The sequence below is a fragment of the Mus caroli genome, unplaced genomic scaffold (genome assembly GCF_978045245.1).
Source record: "Mus caroli unplaced genomic scaffold, Mus_caroli_1 scaffold_18, whole genome shotgun sequence".
Classification (NCBI taxonomy): Eukaryota; Metazoa; Chordata; class Mammalia; order Rodentia; family Muridae; genus Mus; species Mus caroli.
The window spans coordinates 56,770,583-56,791,515 of NW_028227273.1; the positions used below are offsets into that span (position 1 = coordinate 56,770,583).

General features: G+C 48.4%; 1 protein-coding gene across 2 annotated transcripts in view; it reads right to left on the reverse strand.

Moving 5' to 3' along the window:
• Gabbr1 (gamma-aminobutyric acid type B receptor subunit 1) overlaps nt 1-9,721 on the reverse strand; it is a 39,120-nt gene extending 29,399 nt beyond the window's left edge. Inside the window, exons 1-8 of one of the 2 annotated variants that reach the window (XM_085833126.1) lie at nt 9,364-9,721; nt 8,872-8,953; nt 7,991-8,194; nt 7,040-7,225; nt 5,859-5,879; nt 4,502-4,662; nt 1,415-1,549; nt 236-406 (exon numbers count right to left, since the gene is read on the reverse strand). In XM_085833126.1, coding sequence (XP_085689252.1) covers nt 236-406; nt 1,415-1,549; nt 4,502-4,662; nt 5,859-5,879; nt 7,040-7,225; nt 7,991-8,194; nt 8,872-8,953 — 960 coding nt within the window. In that variant the 5' untranslated portion in view covers nt 9,364-9,721. The remainder of the gene's footprint in view (nt 1-235; nt 407-1,414; nt 1,550-4,501; nt 4,663-5,858; nt 5,880-7,039; nt 7,226-7,990; nt 8,195-8,871; nt 8,954-9,363) is intronic. The other variant, XM_021149945.3, reaches the window with a different exon arrangement.
• Nucleotides 9,722-20,933: the final 11,212 nt, after the last annotated feature.

Genomic DNA, 20,933 nt, shown 5'->3' on the forward strand with positions numbered 1-20,933 from the left:
TCTTGTTTCAACTTGGAATTAAACCTACTTTCATAGAACAGAGTCCTATCTGTCTGGGGAACAAATCGAAATGGCAGAGAGGATTACAAAAATCCAATTCGTGTGTTCCCCAGGCTACAGAAAGAACAAGCACTTCGCCCACTTGGAATGTGTTCTCTTTTGATAAACCATCAAGTCCTCCCCCCAAGAGCAGATGCCCCTGGGACCTCACGCCCCACCCCCTGTCTGGACTCACTGAGGTGAAGACCTCCGTGGTCTGCTGGATGGTGGCAATCTTCTTCCAGCCCCACTTTTCGAAGAGTTTCACCCGGGTGGGATTGTGGAGTGTGGCGGATGGATGTGTCCGAAAGAACGTTGGAAACCGCTGTCGGTTTGACAAAGCTGGTGAGCTGGAGCCATATGAGAGCTGAGGCAGAAGAATGGGAAGTGGCTGTGCAAACTGAGCATGCTAGCAGTGACTTTACCGCTTTTGTGGCCCTGATTTTTCTCCCAGATCTCTAAACTTCCCCATCTTTGTCCTGGGAAAAGTGATTCACACACACACACACACACATCTGTGGATCCTCACAGCCCTTCAAGAAATTCTACCAGAGGGCGGGACATTGGTGGTGCATGCCTTTAATCGCAGAACTTGGGAGGCAAAGGCAGGCGGATTTCTGAGTTCGAGGCCAGCCTGGTCTACAGAGTGAGTTCCAGGACAGCCAGGGCTACACAGAGAAACCCTCTCTCGGGGGAAAAAAAAAGAAAAGAAAAGAAAAGAAGAGGAGAGGGGAGGGGAGGGGAGGGGAGGGGAGGGGAGGGGAGGGGAGGGGAGGGGAGGGGAGGGGAGGGGAGGGGAGGGGAGGGGAGGGGAGGGGAGGGGAGGGGAGGGGAGGGGAGGGGAGGGGAGGGGAGGGGAGGGGAGGGGAGGGGAGGGGAGGGGAGGGGAGGGGAGGGGAGGGGAGGGGAGGGGAGGGGAGGGGAGGGGAGAGGAGAGGAGAGGAGGGGAGAGGAGAGGAGAGGAGGGGAGAGGAGAGGAGAGGAGAGGAGAGGAGAGGAGAGGAGAGGAGAGGAGAGGAGAGGAGAGGAGAGGAGAGGAGAGGAGAGGAGAGGAGAGGAGAGGAGAGGGAGAAGAAGAGAAGAGAGGAGAGGGAGAAGAAGAGAAGAGAAGAGAAGAGAAGAGAAGAGAAGAGAAGAGAAGAGAAGAGAAGAGAAGAGAAGAGAAGAGAAGAGAAGAGAAGAGAAGAGAAGAGAAGAGAAGAGAAGAGAAGAGAAGAGAAGAGAAAAAAAAAGAAATTCTACCAGAAAGCCAACCAGCTCAGGTTCTCAGTAGACTGAGTCCTGGCAGTTGTCCCTTTCCCGAGTCCTCTAGAACATAGCCATGAGCTTTCTACTCAACCCAGCCCAAAAGGAAGTGACCCCCTGCCTTGCATACCACAATAAGGTTCCACATCCGGGCAGCCTCAGCTACCAGTGTGGAGACAGAGCTGCAGCCGGGCATGAGGATGATCTTGATGGGGTCATTGTAGAGTAGTTCATACAAGTACTTGGTGGCTTGCCCTGGGTCGCACTGAAGGAGGAAGGAGGAAATGAGGGTTGGCTCCCAAGCCCCTTACCCCGCCCCCCCCCCCACACACACATACATACACATCTCACATTGCCTAGTCTCTTGGGCAACCTAGTGCCTTTCCTTAACTATTCACTGCCAGCACCATATTCTTCTTCCTGTCAAATTTCTAGTTTGGGCTTTTCCCTTACGTTTCCTTCTCTTGTCTTGGATCTAGCACGTTGGCCCTTCCTTCCATATTAACACACACTCTACTGTCTCCCACTTCTGCTTATTCTCAAACAACCGTAAGCCCACTCTCTTTGGTCATCTCTGTACCCCACCTCATCCCATGTTTATAGGGTCTGAACATCTGCTCAGAAAATACAAATACATTCTCTGCAGATCCCTAGACAGCTCCCTCAATGAAATTTCCACCTTCAATTTCAGAGAACAAGAACAAGATCAGTAGGGTGTCTGCTCTGCACCCTGTCCTTTCCTGCTGGGCCCTGACATTTGACGAGTCCATTAGAAAAAAAAAAGGGGAGGGGGGAGTGCAGAAGAATCTAAAATAAAAGAGATCCAGATAAATAGACATAGAGTGGAATTCTCCACAAGCCAGATGATAGGAGAGATGCCTGAAAGAGATGAAACAGGAAAGCTTAGGGAGGGAAAGAATGGTAGGAGGGAAAATTGGGGGAGGAAGGGCCAGCCGTGGGTCCCCTACTGTCTGTTCCCCTCCTGCTGAAGCATGACATTTCAGAAGCTGCTGGAGCCCCCAAAAGAAGCAGAGAAGAAATGACAGCCAGTGGGGAGTCAGAGCAGAAGGAACAGAGACTGGAGGCACAAGGGACTGGAGAGGGTGAACTTGGTGGAGGGGGTTAGAAAGAAAATAAAGAAGGTATCTGGAGTCTGCTTGCTCCCCACTGAGGCCTGACATTTGAGACACTGTGGGGAATTGGAGACAAGAAGCCCAGGGAGCCAGGGGGAGCTGGCAAATCTGAGCACCCAAAAAAAACCAAACAAACAAACAAACAAACAAACAAATCACACTCTGAACACAGCTGCCTGCTCTGCTCTCCACCCTGCCAAGGGCAGGGCTCACCTGTAGGTTTGGAGCATGCTTCCTACTCGGCATCTTTACAGTTATTATTGTTATTATTTTTACCATTAGTGGGCCCTCCCTGACTTGGAACAGATACTGACCCCAGCTGCTCCTAAGTCCTGAAAGTGTCCCTCCACTGTTGGTCTGAAGAAAGGATCTCACAGGAACAATGAGGATACTCGGAAACCTACAGTTACATAAAACAGGGCCTGTGTGGCCTAATGTGTGCACCATCTTCTGCTTCATCTCTTCTCTACCTGTTCTTACGAAAACCCCACACACAACCATGTACCCCAACCCATGCCATTCCTAACTGACCACTGGCCAAGGATGGAGACCTACGCTGCACCATAGCCTCTCCTTCATGTCTACCTTCTTCTAGTGGCCCCCACCCCTTTTGCTCCCCAACACCCCTAGAGAATCACTTGTCATGGGGGAAGAATTTGAACTCAAGTCAGGCCTCCCTTATCTTCCTGTAGTGCCCCATCTCTGGTCTCTTCCCATCTCCCCCTCACAAACAATGATCTATGTTGCTCTCTAACCAGATCAAGACCCTCTCTCTTCTCCCTTTCTCCCTACCCTCCCTCACGTGTAATTTTTTTTTCCTTGTGCTCTGCCTCTCTTCCCACAGGCATCCTGGAGTAAGCTGCATGCAGCCATCTCCTTAGGCAGGATCTCTGTGGATGAAAATGAAGAAACTACTTGGGAATCCTTCCTAAGGAGTTCAAACTAGTATTTTAAACAAATGGTGTGTTTGTTCACTGATGTTTGGGACCCACAGAGAAGGCAAAAATCCAAGGGAACTTATATTGTTGGGGTTTCCCCCCCCAAGCCCCTTCCCCTAGTGTTCTGCCAGCAGGCTCATTTCTGTACCCTTTGGAGACAACATGTCTATTTTTAGGTGCATACCAATGCTCCACACACCCCCAAGAATAAAATGGCCAAATCTCCCACCTGTACAATTTTTCTAATCTCAAATCGCTGGAGCCACATGTCAGAAAGGACCCAAACTTCTGTCCTGTCAGTTCCCTCTTAGAGAGAGACTTGGTAAAGAAATCTCACCATAGACCATCCTCTAACCCCAAAATTTCTTCACCACGACCAACCTTTTCCTCTTCTCCAAAACTACATCCTGTTTTCTCTTTTCAGATCCACTAGGCCATAATAAAACCAAACGCTAAAATCAGGACACCCCCCACCCCAGGTTCCACAGGAGGCCCAGGGTTCTGACTGTTCCCACCCTCCTCCCCACCCCCTCCCTGATCCATTCTTTTTGATCTCCCGGTACACTGACTCTCCATCCCCAATGCTGTTGTAGGGGTTCCTTATGGACCCCCAATACACTCACTCTCCCAGTGCCTCAGCCCACCTCTTAACCATTATTAGTCTTTCCCAGACCTGTAGGCCATATTCTCACAGGAATCCCCTAAGAGATAGAGATGAAGAGTCAGGCAGCTTTACCTTGCTGTTTGTTTTGACAGATAAAGTAGAGCCCTCTTGCCTCTCTAAATCCTCCCCCTTCTCTCCATATTCCTTTCAGCCCCAACCTACGCCAAGATTTACCTTGTTACCATGGTAAATGTAAACCCCTGAGCCAGCTGCCCACCTCTGACGTCCCTTCCAGCCCCCAACCCTGGCCAGGGATAACTTACTCCAGAGGATCAGCACCTAAGACCCCCACCACTTCTGTGAATCTCCTACTGCCTACAAGAGAGTCGGCCTTCAGAGCCACTGAAATATCCCAAAGCTCCCGCACCTCCTGTGCGTCTCCAACCAGTCACTCTCGGGAGGGGTCTGCTTCACAATCCCAAAGAGGATTCATAGCCCTCGCCTCCCACCACCCCGGCCACTCTGTCCCTCACCCCGACTACCTTGCTGTCGTGGTGGATAAGCTTGAGCTCGTAGTCCGGCAGGATGTCTCTGCGGCTGTTAACGTCCTCCAGCGCCATCTCCACCGCAGGTTGGCAGGCCTGGCCCCCCGGCCAGCCCCCGCTCATGGGAAACAGCGCCCCGATGTATACTGCACGCCGTTCTGAGGAGGGGTGCGGGGGGACCCTCGGGTGAGGCCGCGGGAGATGAGGGGAGTGAGAGGCCCACACCGGAGCCACCCCAGCCGCCATCACCAGCAGAAGAGGCAGCGGCCACCCCACCGGGGTACAGGGTCCCCCCGGGCCCATGGCGAGGAGGGGCGGGGGCGGCCTCCTTGGGGTGGGGGCAGCTCAGGGGGGACACTTCTTCTGGGGAAGGCTTCTGGGAGGGCGTCGGGGAGGCGCCTCCATCCCCGGTCTCATTGGGGAGGAGGGGCCAGAGCCCGGGGAAGGCAGAGACGTGGGCTTCCTAGGGCCAGGAGACGCTCGCTCCCGCCACCGCGGACTCTCCTCGCCGACTGACCGACCGACAGAAGGGAGGAGGGAGAAAAGGAGCTGGGGGGGGGGCTTGACGTCACGGGCTGGAGGCGGGGATAGGAGCCAGTGCAGAGGCCCGGAGGGGAGGGGAGAAGAGAGAGAGCGCAAGGAAGGGAGGGGTCTCTGCCTAAGGAGACTAGAGGAGAGGATTTGAAAGGAAAGAGGATAAGCACAGAGCAAAGAGGGGAAGCGAGGGTGGGTAGGGTAGGAGAGGAAGGTGACAGTTCTGAAAGGGGGATATGGGGAGATGGAGCGAGGAACTAAGGGTAGGTAGAGCGAGAGCGATGGGAAAGGCTTTGCAGAAGGGGAGAACTGGTATGGAGAAGTGCAGCTTAGGAGAAGGATAGTGCAGTTGAGGGAAGGCTGGAAGAAAGGTGATGGGAGAAAGGGTCTACAGAGGATGCGAGGCTCGTATGGGTGGGACCGGTGAACAGGGTCGACTGAACCTCGCAGGTAAAACCTAGGTAGGGGGTGGCAAGAATAGGTCCCCGAGGTCTGAAGGAACCCCACGAAGGAGAGATCTGGGATCCTCCGGCGCGCGGCTGCCCCCTACCGGGCTTCGCGCTAGAAAACTGAGTCCGAGAGGAGCGCGACCCGGAGGAGCGTGGCCAAGCAGGGAAGTGGGAGGGAGCGCGACCCGCGGAAAACCGCGATTTGGCGGCAAGAAACAGGTAGGAGAGGAGGGCCCGGCCTCAAACTAGAATGGGTGGGGGGACATGAGTAACAGGACACCCACAACCTAAGCAAAGAAATCCTGCTGGTGGAGGGTGAAGAGTGAGGGGATGGGGGCGGCAGTGCACGCGGGAAGGGTTTCTGATCTCACCTGAGTGTGGCGTTCGATTCACTGGCAGCAGGAAAGACGGGGATCAGAGAAGAGTTACCAGGGGCGCCCAGCTTCCCAGGCCTGATCCCCAGCCCCCTCCCACACCTGTTCATGCGGAGCGGAGACTGCGATGAGGGAAGGGTGCCTGAGGATAAGAGCAAGGCGGGGCTAGGGGTCAGGACTCGTGTTTTCTTCAATTATTCAAAGGACAACAGAATTTGTGCCAGCAAGTAAAGGGGGTCGGGGTGCAGCTGAGTTTTGTAGAGCTTGAGTATTATATATGTATATATAAATCTGTGATCTCTTTAAGAAGACAAATTACAAAACAATTGGTTTTAAATACGTGCTGTTTAAATACCTTAATTTAGTAAGTTCTCCAAAGGTTGGTTAGCATATGCACACAGTATTAAGAGCTCAAAATAAGGACTTAGTCAAAATGAAGAACCCTGAAGCTTAATTCATTCCAGGAGAGAAGAGTATATATACAAGAGTTTGGGTGCCCAGAAAAGGGAGACATTTGCAGAAAAGACAGCAAAGAGGCAAGCAAGGGGGTAGCAAACACAAAAGCAATCAATTATTCCCTCAAGGAATGATCAAGGTTGTTAAAGTATACACAAGACTCAGTCTTCTTCCATCTGCCCTTGAATTATCACTGTTCTGGTCATTCTGCCCCAATTTTTTTGCTTTTTCCACGTTTCCAATCCCATATCTCACCGACTTTTTCTAAATGTAATGTATGATTTAATTCTGAATATTTACAGCAATTCCATTATAGAGTGAATAGCAAAGGACCAGTCCTAGAAGAGTGATACAGAGGATGTTCTAAGTCTACAGAGGGGGGTAGTTTTTTTCCAGGGGGTGGGGAGAGCAGTTTTTTAACTTTAAGAAGCTGAGCGGGGCGGGGTTGAGATTAATGAAGGAAAAATAAAAAAAGGTCCAAGATTTGAAATCAGGAAGAACACACTAAAGGAAAGGAGGGTGGGGGGAAGCCCAACAGAAAGGACCGTGGAACCAAGTCTGAGGCAGGTGGGTGGTGTAAAGATGGGCTTCACCTGCATCCTCCCAAACTCCTCCCCGACATTCTTCATAGCAACCATCCGTTCCCTCTACCCACTCCCACCCCACTCCCATTCTAGGGCAGGCACCCTCATCAGCTGCAGGCAGGCAGCTGTTCCCCTCACCCTGGCAGTGGGGCTTGGGGGTGCTCCACTGGCCCTGACTACAGATGCTCCGGGAGCTGCCCACCAGATGGAAGTCGGGGTCACATCGGAAATCCACCCGGGCTCCATCCAGAGCTGGGAGGTCCCCACCCGTCAGGAAAACCTTCCCATTTTCCAGGGTCAAATAAGACTTGGAGCAGATTCGGACTGTGGAGAGACAGGAAAATAAGAAAAAAGGCAAGTTGTAGAGGATCCTTCCCTTAGGGAGTACAGAGAATTAGGTTTGGGTCTGGGTTCACAAGCATCCTGCTCCACAGGAAATCAGGTGTGCAATGTCTGTGCCTCCCTATCTCCCCGTTCTCCCCAGCCCTTCCCACCCCCACCCCCACCCCCAGTATTCACATTCCTATCAGAAAAAAATAGCATTTCTATTGTAGGAACTCAAGATGGAGCTATAAGCACACAAAACAGATACTGCTCAGCAGCACAGTAAAGTGGGTAGTCTTTTGCCTTTGAAATGTGTGGATGTACGTAAATCTGGATGCAAGATCAGGCTTGCTTTTCTTATTATGGCTGGTCTATACTACTACTGGCTTATATGGACATTGAGTGGGAGACAAAGGTGTCAGAAAATGTAATGAAATCGTCTTATAACTTAAAAAATAATCTCTCATTAATGAACCTCAAAGGATAACTCCGATGAAAAATCAAAGTTATTTCACCCAATGATCAGTATCCTAATGAAGACGATGAAGTGAATGTGCTGGCTGCTTAGCTTGCTTCCTCCCACTAGCTGCTCACAGCAACACCCCTCCTCCTACATAGTACTCATTCATTAAACGTATTTGTGAATTTGGTTCCACTGGATTTAAATTGCTGACTTGCAAAACAACTAAGGTTGGTCTGCAACTGAGAATGGAAGGGCCTGAAGGAAGGGGGCAGGGGTAGTGGGTGGCTTCCCAGGCTACTCACCACAGCGACTGGGTGTGTCCATATCCGTCCAGGAGCCGTTGGCCAGGCACTTGCGCACCTTGGGCCCCACCACCTCGCGCTCTCCCCGGCACACATATTCAATCTCATAGTCCACAGGCAGGAAGTTGATGGCCTTCACCTGGTCGCGAGTCAAGCCACGGTACCTGATGCCACCTTCCCAGGGCGGATGTATAATCTGGCAACCTGAAAGAGAATGGGGAGGCACAGGGGAACCGTGGGAGCGGGAAGGCAGCGCCGCAGTGGAAGGGGGAAGAGCAGGGCGTGGTCAATGGTGGGGTTGGAGCTGGGGGACAGAAAAGGAGGGGCACACGGGACACACGACTGGAAGGTGGGAGTGGGAACAGTTAAGAACCCCAAGCTGCAGAACCCAGCGTCGTGGGTTAGGGCTAAAGCTGGTGCGAGAGTCCACCGGTTAAGAAGTATAATGGAGACAAATATCTAAGAAGAAATCCTAAGGGCTATAATGTTCGGTGGTTTAAATGAGGGACAGGGCTGAAGGAGAATACCGGTGAGGACCACACAAACCCACTGAACAAGGACCACACAAACCCATCAAAGCAACAAGGTGGACTACGGAAGGGGGGCGCTGTAGTAATGTGGGACCTGGAAAGGGAGGTGGGGCTGAGATAATTCGGGGTCACAGAAAAACGGTGTAGTGTAGCAACGTGAGGTAGAGGAAATGGGTACTGGTGGTGATGCAGAGTGACAGAAAGGAGGTCAGGAGTAGTGAAGTGGCTGCGGACCAGGATGCCGGGGATGGGGGCGGGGGAGGTCCTGCCGCGAGAGTGATGAGGAAAGGAGACGTGCAGGGAAACGAGCTGTGGGGTGGAAGAGGTCCGGGGCGCCGGAGATGGGTGCACCTTCCGAGGTGGCGTTGGGGGTCTGAGCCCCGCCAGCGCCCAGGGGGCGGAGGAAGAGAGGCACCAGCAGCAGCAGCAGCATCTGAGGAAAAGACAACCGTGAGGGCACGGAGGAGCCCGCCGGCAGCGGCCTGGGCCAGCCGACGGACAGGTCTCGCTCCGCGCACCTCAAGGGCTCCGACCGCGCGGTTCGGGACACGGAGGGCGCCCCGCGGAGGAGGCGGGGGCGGAGCCGCACGGGCTGGGGGTGGGAGAGGAGGAGAGAGCGCCTGTCCCCACCCTCCTCCGGCCTCCCTCGGCCCCCCACCCTCCCGGGACTCCACCTCCTCTCAGCAGCCCCTGTGGCTAGCGCTAGCCCATCTTACCCACGCTCAGGGGTCCCGCTACCCCATCACTCGCCTCTCGCACCCGAACCCCACGCACCCCCCCCAGGCCCTACTCTACGTCCACCGGCCTCCTTACCAAGCCCCGGTCGTGGGGCCCCGGTCTTACCTCGGCGGCCGGTCCCGCTCCGCGGCTCTCCCCGGGCCTCAAGGGCCCAGGCCCGGCCGCGGCTCCCCGTTCTCCCTCCCGGTCCTCCAGCTTCCCCTCCCCCTGTTCTTCTTCCACAGGAATCCAGGCTCCAGCCCGGCCGGGGTCTCTCCCCTTCGCGATCGCTACCCGCAAACCCCACCCCCGTCTCTCCTTCCCCGGGGCGACGGCGGCCGCGAGAGCACGGTGCCGGGAGGGAAGGAGGCGGCGCCGGGGACCGGGGAAGCTCTCGGGCGGAGGGAGGAAGGAGGGTGCAGGGGAAGACGGGGCGGGGGGAAGGGAGGGGGAGATCGGAGAGGGCGCCTCCCACAACCCGAGCCCCAGGAGCCGCCCCGGATCCCGGCCCCTCCCTAGACCGCCCACGGCGCGGGAGGGCGTAGAGGTAGGATGGAGGGGAACATAGGCGACCACGTATGCAGGCGGGGACTAAGAGCTGCCGAGAGACCTGCAGGCTAGACTGATGGAGACAGGAGGGGGGCTGTAGGGGGTTATACGACCCAAGCCTAAAGCAGAGGAGCTGGCACAAAGACAAGGAGCCTGGATGAAGGGTGAAGAAAGGATGTGTTTGTACAAAAGGAAGACAGATCTGGACCTGGCGAAAGGAGGGAAGATGTCATATGCCTGGGGAACAGACCTTGAAAGGGAAGGGAGAAGCTAGGGTCAGAAGGGCAGCCGATGGTGGAGGGGGCACTAGGAGAAAAACAGGATAGAAGAACTAGAACTGGGATCCCCGGGTGGCTCGTTAGTCCAGCAGTGGTCTACGTGCCAGCTTATGGCGGGGAGCAAGAGATCAGGGGCATCAGAAGAGATACTGAGGTAGATGGAGAAAGGAGAGGGCATAAAGAAAGAAAACCTCTACGTGAGCATGAACCTGTATTATCCACACTCAGACCAGACCTGCAGTTCTTGACTAAGGGTAAACTGGAGGCCCTGACAGAGAGGTCTGACAGCCAAAGCTCCTGCATTGCGATTTTCTGTCCATAACTTGATGGACAGAAAGATGAAAAGGGAGTGTGGCGGGGGTTGGGGGAGGCACTCCTTTGCTGGCTAGTTCTTCCAGAGAGGTGGGTGGAAACCAGATATTATGAGACCCAGGAGAACCGAGGCTCTCAACCTTCAACCCTATGTTAGAACAAGTATTTGTAATGACTCCTAAACCACGAACTAATAATCATAGATTGCATCACTTCCCTATGCACGTGACTAAAAAGAACAAAATATTTCCCCATCTATAAGAAGGAGCATAGCAATTTGCTACAACATAAACAGTATTTTAGAGTGAGTGCCGTTTCCCTCGAAGCAGGCAAATGCTTACACCTCTCCATAGAGTCACAGAAATGGTACTTCTACCAACACACTGATACAGGTGCACAGCCAGTGACTCAACTACCTCCGGCATGTTGCCATCAATGTAGTGACTTCAGGAAATGTTGAGCAACTCTTGGTAGCAAAGTCAAGCTTCCCTAAACTCACACAGAACTGTAATTGCATTCCTAGAAAGTTCGCTACATATTCAGACCATAAAAAAAGACTATTAAGTTCTAGGCTCAGATAATTAAACACAAGTTTTTACCTACATGAATGTCCTGGGGGACTTCTGAAAATCTGGATAAAGAGAGAACTCGTATCTGGCAGGAGGACAGCTTTTACACAGGTTCTACCCATATGTACACCCTCTCTCACAGTGCTAAATACAAAAAAGAAGCCCCACAAGCTTTTAAATGTTGCCTGGAAAGAGTCTGAGAACCACTGGACTAAATAGTGAGCAAAAGAGAGTAGGAAGGATTTCTAACCAGCAGAAGAGACAGCCACCCTCCTCTGAGTAGCCTGCCCTCTCAATAAGACTAACTGAAGTTATGGATACCAGCCAGGGAAGCTTCCCAGGTAGTCAAAAAGAAGAGCTACCTGACTCTGACTGACTCTGTGCCAGGCCTTGGCTAGTCCTTCTAGCCAGGTGGTATCCTGTGGTCCTGGCAAAGCTGAGTTCACAAACCCCTCCCCAAGTCCAGCAGGACCCTGCCTCAATGGAACATCTGAGCAAGCATGCTCCCTGGGATCACAGACTACTCTCAACATCTTTGTGTAAGCACTCTGACTTGCTTGCCCCTAGAGCATTCTGTAGCTGCCATTTCCTCCTTCCATACCTTTTCACCCTCCAGTATACTTTCCAGAGTTCCTTATCCATGTTCCTTGGGACACTTGTTTAGGTCCTTCCTGACACAGGGCTGTGTCAGCCCTGTTCTTCCCACAGATAATGTACCTAGCAGGAGATAAGATGTCGGGAATGAATGTAGGGCCTCGAACTCTCCACTTCCTTCTTTTCTTTCTAAAAAACAAAAAAAGCAAAAGCTTCTACAGGTGAGCCTTTGCAATGCTACCTCCTTTGTGTAGTTTTTGTTTGTTTGTTTTGTTCTGTTCTGTTTTGTCACCATTTTCCATGGAAATAGAGGCGTTAAATTTTACTCAGATTCCCTACAGAATGGCCAGCCTTCTTTATCTTGCTTCCCATATTCTCCATCTGATGCCTTTCCCCCATTCTTTCTCTTCCACCCTAGAGAGCACAAAGCTTAATTATCAGAAGGCATGGAAACACAAGAGCCAAAGTAGCCCAAGTTGTTGATGATCAATAAATTCTGGGCTCGGGGGCTGGCAACATGACTCAGTGGGTAAGAGCAATGACTGCTCTTCCAAAGGTCCTGAGTTCAAATCACAGCAACGACATGGTGAGTCACGACATTCATAATGAGATCTGACGCCCCCTTCTGGTGTGTCTGAAGACAGCTACTGTGTAGTTATTTATAATAATAAATAAAAGTTTGGGCCAGAGCAGGGCCGACTGGAGTGAGTGGGCAGGGTTGACTAGAGCAAGCAGAGGTCCTAATCCCAACAACCACATGAAGGCTCACAACCATCTGTACAGCTACAGTGTACTCACATACATAAAAATAAATAAATCTTTAAAAAAAAAAAAGCAAAAAATTTCTGGGCTCTTCCAGTAGATAACATCTCATCCTTGAACCACCACATGAAGTAAATGGACATTCATGCTCTTGTATTCAATTAAACTGCTTTGGAGAAGGTGAGACAAAGCAAGGAGATCATAACTAGAAGTCAGCCCAGCCAATATTTTTTTTTATCTTTTTTTTAATTGGGTATTTATTTCTTTTACATTTCCAATCCTATCCCAAAAGTCCCCCACCCGCTCCCCCACCCACCCACTCCCACTTCTTGGCCCTGGCATTCCCCTGTACTGAGGCATATAAAGTTTGCAAGACCAATGGGCCTCTCTTTCCACTGATGGCCAACTAGGCCATCTTCTGATTCATATGCAGCTAGAGACACGAGCTCCCGGGGGGGGGGGGGTATTGGTTAGTTCATATTGTTGTTCCACCTATAGGACTGCAGATCCCTTCAGCTCCCTGGGTACTTTCTCTAGCTCCTCCACTGGGGGCCCTGTGATCCATCCAATAGCTGACTGTGAGCATCCACTTCTGTGTTTGCCAGGCCCCGGCATAGTCTCACAAGAGACAGCCATATCTGGGTACTTTCAGCAAAATCTTGCTGGTGTATGCAATGGTGTCAGCATTTGGAAGCTGATTATGGGATGGATCCCCGGATATGGCAGTCTCTAGATGGTCCATCCTTTTGTCTCAGCTCCAAATTTTGTCTCTGTAACTCCTCCCATGGGTGTTTTGTTCCCAATTCTAAAAAGGGGCAAAGTGTCCACACTTTGGTCTTCGTTCTTCTTGAGTTTCATGCGTTTAGCAAATGGTATCTTATATCTTGCAGCCCAGCCAATATTTGAACTCCAGCTTCTTACTTTGCATCCAAAATTAATTTTCTTTCTTAGACAGTCTCACTGTGATTATTCGCATTTGCTTGGCCCCAAGAGTGGCACTATTTGTAGGTGTGGCCTTGTTGAAATAGGTGTGTCACTGTGGATGTGGGCCTTAATACCCTTGTCCTAGCTGCCTGGAAGTCAGTCTTCCACTAGCAGCCTTCCAATGAAGATGTAGAACTCTCAGCTCTGCCTGCACCATGCCTGCCTAGATGCTGCCATGCTCCCACCTTGATAATAATGGACTGACCTGTAAACTGAACCTGTAAACCAGCCCCAATTAAATATTGTCCTTTATGAGACTTGTCTTGGTCATGATGTCTGTTCACAGCAGTAAAACCCTAAGACACTCACTGTGTAGTCTTGGCTGGTTGGAACTTGTTGCATAGAACAGGAGAGCATTTCACTTGCAGCAATCCTCCAGCCTCCACCTCTTGAGGGCTAGGGTTATAGTTATGTACCATTATGTCTAGTCCATATTCAAATTCTTCATATTGCATTTCAAGGTTTAGTTTTGCCAGGTATCATAATACATGCCAATGACCCTAGCACTTCGGAGGATGCTGCTGGAGGACAATTAGGTCAAAGTCAATCTGTGTTACATAGAGAGTTTGAGGCCAAACTGAACTACAAAAATAAATAAATAGGTTAGAATTTAGTCTTTGTTTTGGGTTTGTTTGTCTGTGTAGTTGTGCTTTCATTGCTTTGAAGTGTTGGTTTTTAGGTACCGCCTTCTAGTTTATCTAAGTTCAAACTTAGGTCAGGTTCTCTTAAATAGAGTCAGAACTTAAAAGATTTGGCCTCTCAGGCCCATGTCTATCACACTGTGTGCATTAGGTCTCAGCATATGAATTGGAAGAGAAGGGTACACACACATTCAGACCACAGCAAGTGTGTATTCTTAACACTTCTGGCCTTGTTCTTTGTTCCAGCCTAGGGCATAGGAAGATTGGTTATGCTGCTGTTGAGCCTTTGCAACTATACACAGGTAGGTCTAACCTAGAATTCACAAAACTTCAGTGAAAAAAAAAGACAATGACACCGTGAAACCCTTTCTCTAGCTCACGTCGCTCTATCTCGGGGACACTCAGAGCCAATAACCAGGTTACCAAGTTGGCAGTGTGAATTGGCTCTATAAATAATGTCTCCACGAGTAAGCACTTATGTAATAAGTGAATGAGCACAATGTAATTAAGTTTTAGAGTAACCAAGGCAAAAATAAATCAGGAAAGCTCATCTTTACAGTATGGATGAGTATAGGCTAACTGACCTTGACCAGACTCAGCTTTTGCCAATACAAATTTAAATTAACAGACTTTTAAATATTTCAAAATAAATAAGAATATTATATATATATGGGTGTGTGTGTGTGTGTGTATGTATGCATATACATGTACACACACACAAATACACACATATGTAGTTAAGGCCTGAGTAAAGGTACTTGCTGCCAAACCGGACAACCTGAGTTCAATTCCCTGGTCCTACATAGTAGGAGAGAAATGAATCTCAAAAGTTGTTCTCTGAGCTCTATACACCTCTTGCAGCAGGCAGGAAGGCAGGCAGGGTCACACACACACATACACACACACACACACACACACACACACACACACGGGCGTGGTGTTAAAATAGAATTAAAATGTAAATAAAAGTAAAGCAAAACCACACCAGGCTAATAATACTCACAGTACTCAGAATAAGAGTAAGAAAGAAAAAATTATGCTATTCTTTCCCTATTTTCTTTTTTTAAAGATTTATTTATTTTATTTATATGAGTACACTGTAGCTGTCAGACAGAACAGAAGAGGGCATCTGATCCCATTACAGATGGTTGTGAGCCATCATGTGGTTGCAAGGAATTGAACTCAGGACTTCTGGAAGAGCAGTCAGTGATCTTAAACTCTTTCTTAATCATCTCTCCAGCCCCTCTTTTTTCCTTTTTTAAGTGTAGCAGGTATACACAGTTTATTACAGAGTAAAGTGGGGTGGGGCATCCTCAGCGGAAGAGACTAGACAACATCCAAAAGGACCACTATGCATGCTCATGGAACTCTGAGAATGTACCTGGATAAGGAGACCAGTCAACCTCAGTCTCTAACTGGACTACTGAGGTTCCTGTTGTCTGTTACCACCAATACCAATGGACAGAGACAAGAGCTTTAAGCTGTGCTTTATGCAGAGAGCAGGCAGTATAAGAAAACTGAAGATTGATGCCCGGAAGTCCTGTCTTAGATCCAGCTCCTCTCCAGCTAGCAGACTCAATAGACAATGAGACCAAAGACAAGCCAATAGTCTCGAAGTTTAGTCTGGTACCTATGGTCAGGTGGTTGTCTGTGGAATTCATATACTCTCCCCCTCATAAACAGTCAGGTCTGCTTATTCCCCAGACCACAGAGCCTTACATTGTCCTTAGGTACCATATGAATGAAGGACTGTACTGCAGTATAAATTGTGCTATCATAACATAGAATATAGATGTGCTTTATCTGTTCTCTATTAAATTTTTCTATTAGAAACTTACAGAATGTTGGTGGAAACCTTCATTCCAGAAGACTAGAGAGAGGCTTGGTGATTAAGAGACTTTGTGAGGATCTGACTTTGGTTCCCAGCACCCATGTCAGGCATACAGCTCACAACTGCCTGTAACTCCAGCTCCTGGGAATCTAAGGTTGCTTTCCGAGGACACCTGCACACACATGCATATAAGTATACACAGACATACACTCATATACATGAGTATATGAGTATACTCATATGCTATGTATTAGTTACAAATAAAGTAGTTAGGTATGGGTGGCACACACCCAGCACTCCTTAAGCAGAGGTAAGCTTATCCCAGTGAGTTCAAAGCCATCCTAGTCTACATAGTGACTTCCAGGCCAATCAAGGCTACATAGTGAGACCCTATCTCCAAAAAAGTAAAATAAAAATAAACATGTACATACAAACCTGAAACCCATAACATGCACAATTATATTTCTGTGTTAAATGTAAGACTCACTTTGGGTGGAATAAATAGCAAAGAGCTTCATACCCAATTTTGCCACAGAATAAATGCAACTCTTGCTAGATTTTGCCACCAAATTAGTGAGATACAAAACTTTGGTTTTGAAATTATTGGCAAGTTTGGAATTGCAGAAAGTGACGTGTGAAACTAAGCTTATATATATATATATATGAGAAGTTATTTGCAAGTGGATATTTTAGGAGTCAAATCAAGAAAGCTGAGGCAAGAGACTAAAAATTCTATTCATGGAAACACCATGAAACTTCCAGCAAGGATCCCACACAGGCCTTGCCTGTGAATCTAACTACGTCTGCACCAACGAGCCTATCACAGCAAAGCAGACACCAGACCCAGAGAACCACATAAGCCATTGGGATCCCAGCAGAGGGGAAAGCCAGGAACAGGTGTGCTACTAGCTCTGCTTTAGCAATTGAGAGTAAACAAACACCTGTTGGGTTTACTCTTCCCTGCCTGCCTGTCTTTCCAAACCATCACTCTGGAACAACAGTGTGACTCATACACACCTTCAGATGTTTTCAGTATTTGTTACACTTGAATCTGTGCAGAAACAGAATACCTTAATGGTGCATAGTTTACATTATGTTCTCTTCTACTCTTCTAATTCATTCTTAGTCTCTCTCTCTCTCTCTCTCTCTCTCTCTCTCTCTCTCTCTCTCGTGTGTGTGTGTGTGTGTGTGTGTGTGTGTGTGTGTGTGTGTGTGTGTGCCTTGTACATATAACCATAGACCCTGGCAATGTGCCACATTCCACAACCCCTCTCTGTCCTATTCTTTTGTTTCTTTATGATAACTTCTCCACATGTGAGAGAAAACTGAAGTTCAAACAGTTTTAAATAGGGCTTGTGGGATAGCTTAGCAGGTAAAGTCACCTGTCACCAGGCCTAAAGACCTAAGATTGATATCCAGGAGACACACGTTTGAAGTAGAGAAACAACCCAGCAAGTTGTCCTTTTACCTCCACATTCTTAAACACACACACACACACGATAAATATGTGAATTAATTAATTAATTATATTAGGGAGATTGACTGCAGAAGGTGGTTGTGGGAGCTACTCCAACGTAAGTCAATCCCCAGTGGGAGAAAAAGATTCTGACATAGATACTACTATTTCCATTCTATTAATAAGAAACTCAAACTTATGTGACATGGGAAGATGAAAACACTGACTCCAAAGATCCTACTTGACATGAGGTGAAGCTGTGGAAAGCGTTGTCTAGCTTGTAGTCTGTCTTCCTGAAACATCTCTGTGTTTCTGTAGCGCTGTTATAGATAAATCCACTAGGGTCATCGTTACCTGGATAACAATTCTTCTGGGAGTAGATTCATCTTTCTGTGGAGCTGCCAGCAGTGTGGCTGGGCTCTACCCTCTCCAGCAGATTCTTCTGCTGTTTGCCATATGTCATGTTTTATCAATCTCTTTGCTAATCTGCTTCATTTATAGAATGCTATCTAGGATTCTGTCATACCAGGTACATTACTTCCTGCCTAGCAGCTCCTATCTTTAGGAAATTGAAGTTTCTTCCCAGCGCTGGAAGTGGCAGAATCTCTGGGCCTTGAAGACAATGTATGATCTCTAGTACATAATACAAGTTCTACTCCACGTAGCAGTACTAATAATTGTGCCTAAGTCAGGTCACTAGTACAGTAAGATATCTCCTACCAAGAGGAGGGGCCAAATCAATGCTCCTTCTCCTGTTCTTGCCTCTGCTCTCCTACCACTACTCCCTCTTCTCCTCAGATTCTCTCTTCCTTTTTGGGTTTGGGTTTGAGGGTCTAATGTGGTCCAGGCTAGTCTCCAACTGAAGATCTTCCTTTCTCAGACTCCTGTGTGCCAGGATTATAGGTGTGCACCACTGTGCCTGGCTATTGTCACTCTGCTGTTCTCTGAAAATGTCCATCAAAAGATCATGGTTCTTGAGTTTATCCCAAACACCTGCTCCACTACATGGGTAGTAAATCTTCGCCTGTGCCAGGATCCAACTTTCATTCTCTATGGATAAGTATTGCCGTAGGATAAGGGATTGCCATACATGAGGAAGGCCTTGACTGATGGTCCTAGAAGAGCTGTCTCCCAAAATGGTAGGACAAATATACCACACAAGTGTTCCTCAATCCTACCTTGCCATTTTCCTAAAGGAGTTAGGGGTGGTGGTGTTCCTAACTCTAGAAGTCTATGACTCAGTAGCACAAACTCAAACTAGTTAATGTGTCGGAGGTGGGTGAGAAGATGAGCTAGACATACTGCTCTTACAGAGGACTGCAGTTTGTTTCCCGGCAATTATGCTAGATAGCTCACACTTCCTTCCTTGTAATTCCAGTTCCCTGGGATCCAACACACTCTTCTAGCATTACATACAAGTGCATATACCCCATACATATATTCATGTTTTCATAAACATTTTTTTTGTTTGGTTGGTTTTTGGTTTTTGTTTTTGTTTTTTCAAGATAGGGTTTCTCTGTGTAGCCCTGGCTGTCCTGGCACTCTGCCTCCCGAGTGCTGGGATTAAAGGCGTGTGCCAACACACCCAGCTTCATACGAATTTTTGATCATATTGTTTCTTCTCCAACTCTCCTAAGATCTTCCCCACCTTACTTCCTACTAAATTTCATTTTCCTCTCTCTCTCCCTCTCTCTCTCTCTCTCTCAATAAAAAAAAATAAATAAATCAGTAACATGAAAATCACAAAAACAGCCGGGCGTGGTGGCGCACGCCTTTGATCCCAGCACTCGGGAGGCAGAGGCAGGCAGATTTCTGAGTTCGAGGACAGCCTGGTCTACAAAGTGAGTTCCAGGACAGCCAGTGCTACACAGAGAAACCCTGTCTCCAAAAAAAAAAAAAAAAAATGTGCACCAAAAAATGGAGTCTGTTTTGTGTTTGGCAACTACTTCTGAGCACAAGGCACAAGACTGCCCTGGAGTTTGGTTGATCTACTAAGGTGACCTCACTGCAGAAAATTAGCTTTCCCTTTCTCAACATCAATTCTCAGATATCACTTGCAAATAGCAATCATCATAGCAGAAAGCAGATCCGTGTAACACTGGAGCCGTAGCTGAAGAGCTTTAGATCCTGCAGGTATCAGACGAGGAAAGAGCCAGACTATGCCTGAGGTTGTAGAAGCCTGACTCGCCAGCAAGAAAGACAGACGCCACAACAGGATCCTTCTGCAACACGTTTATTGGGAGAGCTTTTACTGCGAAGGTGAAAGACCCCGAGCCCCAGAACTAGCGCTGCTTATATAGGCCTAGGAGAGGCATGTCTACACCTGATTGGTTATGCTTTCAGGTTATGCTTAACATGCCTCGAGCCAGGCAGTGACTCGGCAAAAAACTCTTTTGCATATGCGCACATTGGTTGTTTACCCATATTCATGGGTGGTGGCCAGCGGTAGCCAGCGCCATCTTGTAATGGCGTATGTGGCTTCCCACATGAGGTGGGCTTTTGAAACCCCAAAGCCTACCCCAGTGACATGCCTTTGGCAACATGGTCATACCTAACCCCCCAAACATTTCCACTAACTGACGACTAAGCATTCAAATACATGAGCCTATGAGGGTCATTCTCACTCAACTAACCCAGTTACTCCCATAACATTTTTGCCTCAATTTCACTAGTCTGTTTTGCAGACAGGTTGCTGTTGTAGGTCGTAAGGTTTATTACTGGGTGTTACCAATGAATACTTTTCTCCCCCAGTAACATGCAGAGTACCTTCCAGCCCCATAAATGCTAATCAGTAGGAGTGAAACTTCTAGTTGGTCACCAGCAGGATTTCTCCATATCCTACAGTGTAAGTAAGTTGTGTCTTCAGCAACGTGGCCTTACCATCAGGTTATGGAGAGTAATCAATAGGGCACTAAATGTGATGCTTTGGCAGTAGTGTATGGGTCCCCTTTGGCCAATAACCAGAAAAGATGTAACCCATCTCTGGCTTGAGGTTTTATTTGGTGACACATACACATGATTTCAAAAACATTTAAATCAAGTGTTGGCAGTAATGTAATAAACTATATCTTCAAACATAATTAACATGAGTATATATCAGTAAAACCATTTTATTTTGTGATAGAGACCATCTTTTTTGTTTGTTTGTTTTTTGTTTTTTTTGTTTTTTTGTTTTTTGAGACAGGGTTTCTCTGTGTAGCTCTGGCTGTCCTGGAACTCACTTTGTAGACCAGGCTGGCCTTGAACTCAGAAACCCGCCTGCCTCTGCCTCCCGAGTGCTGGGATTAAAGGCGTGCGCCGCCACTGCCCAGTGATAGAGACCATCTTAAGTCCTCTTTCCTGAGTCCCAGTTCAAGCACTCACAGTGGATATGGAAGAGATGTACACATAAATACTTTGAGAAGATTATCAGTCTGGTGACCGAAGGCCTAGGGCCCTAACCTTGTAAAAACAATACTCATCACACTTATGGCCTTTTCACAATCCCTCTGCCCTTCATTTCTTCATCTGTGACTTTAGAATAAATACAGCTTATCTGACATTACATAAACTATTGTGAGACATATATTAACAGAAAAATGTTCTAAGTCTAAAAAAAAAAAATCTGACACATATTAGTGATCAATATTTCCTCTGTGGTGTTTCATACAGATGTTGGCAAATGTTACCAGCATTTGTTGGCCTGATACCTCATTAAGTCTGAACTTTGTGCAACTCTGG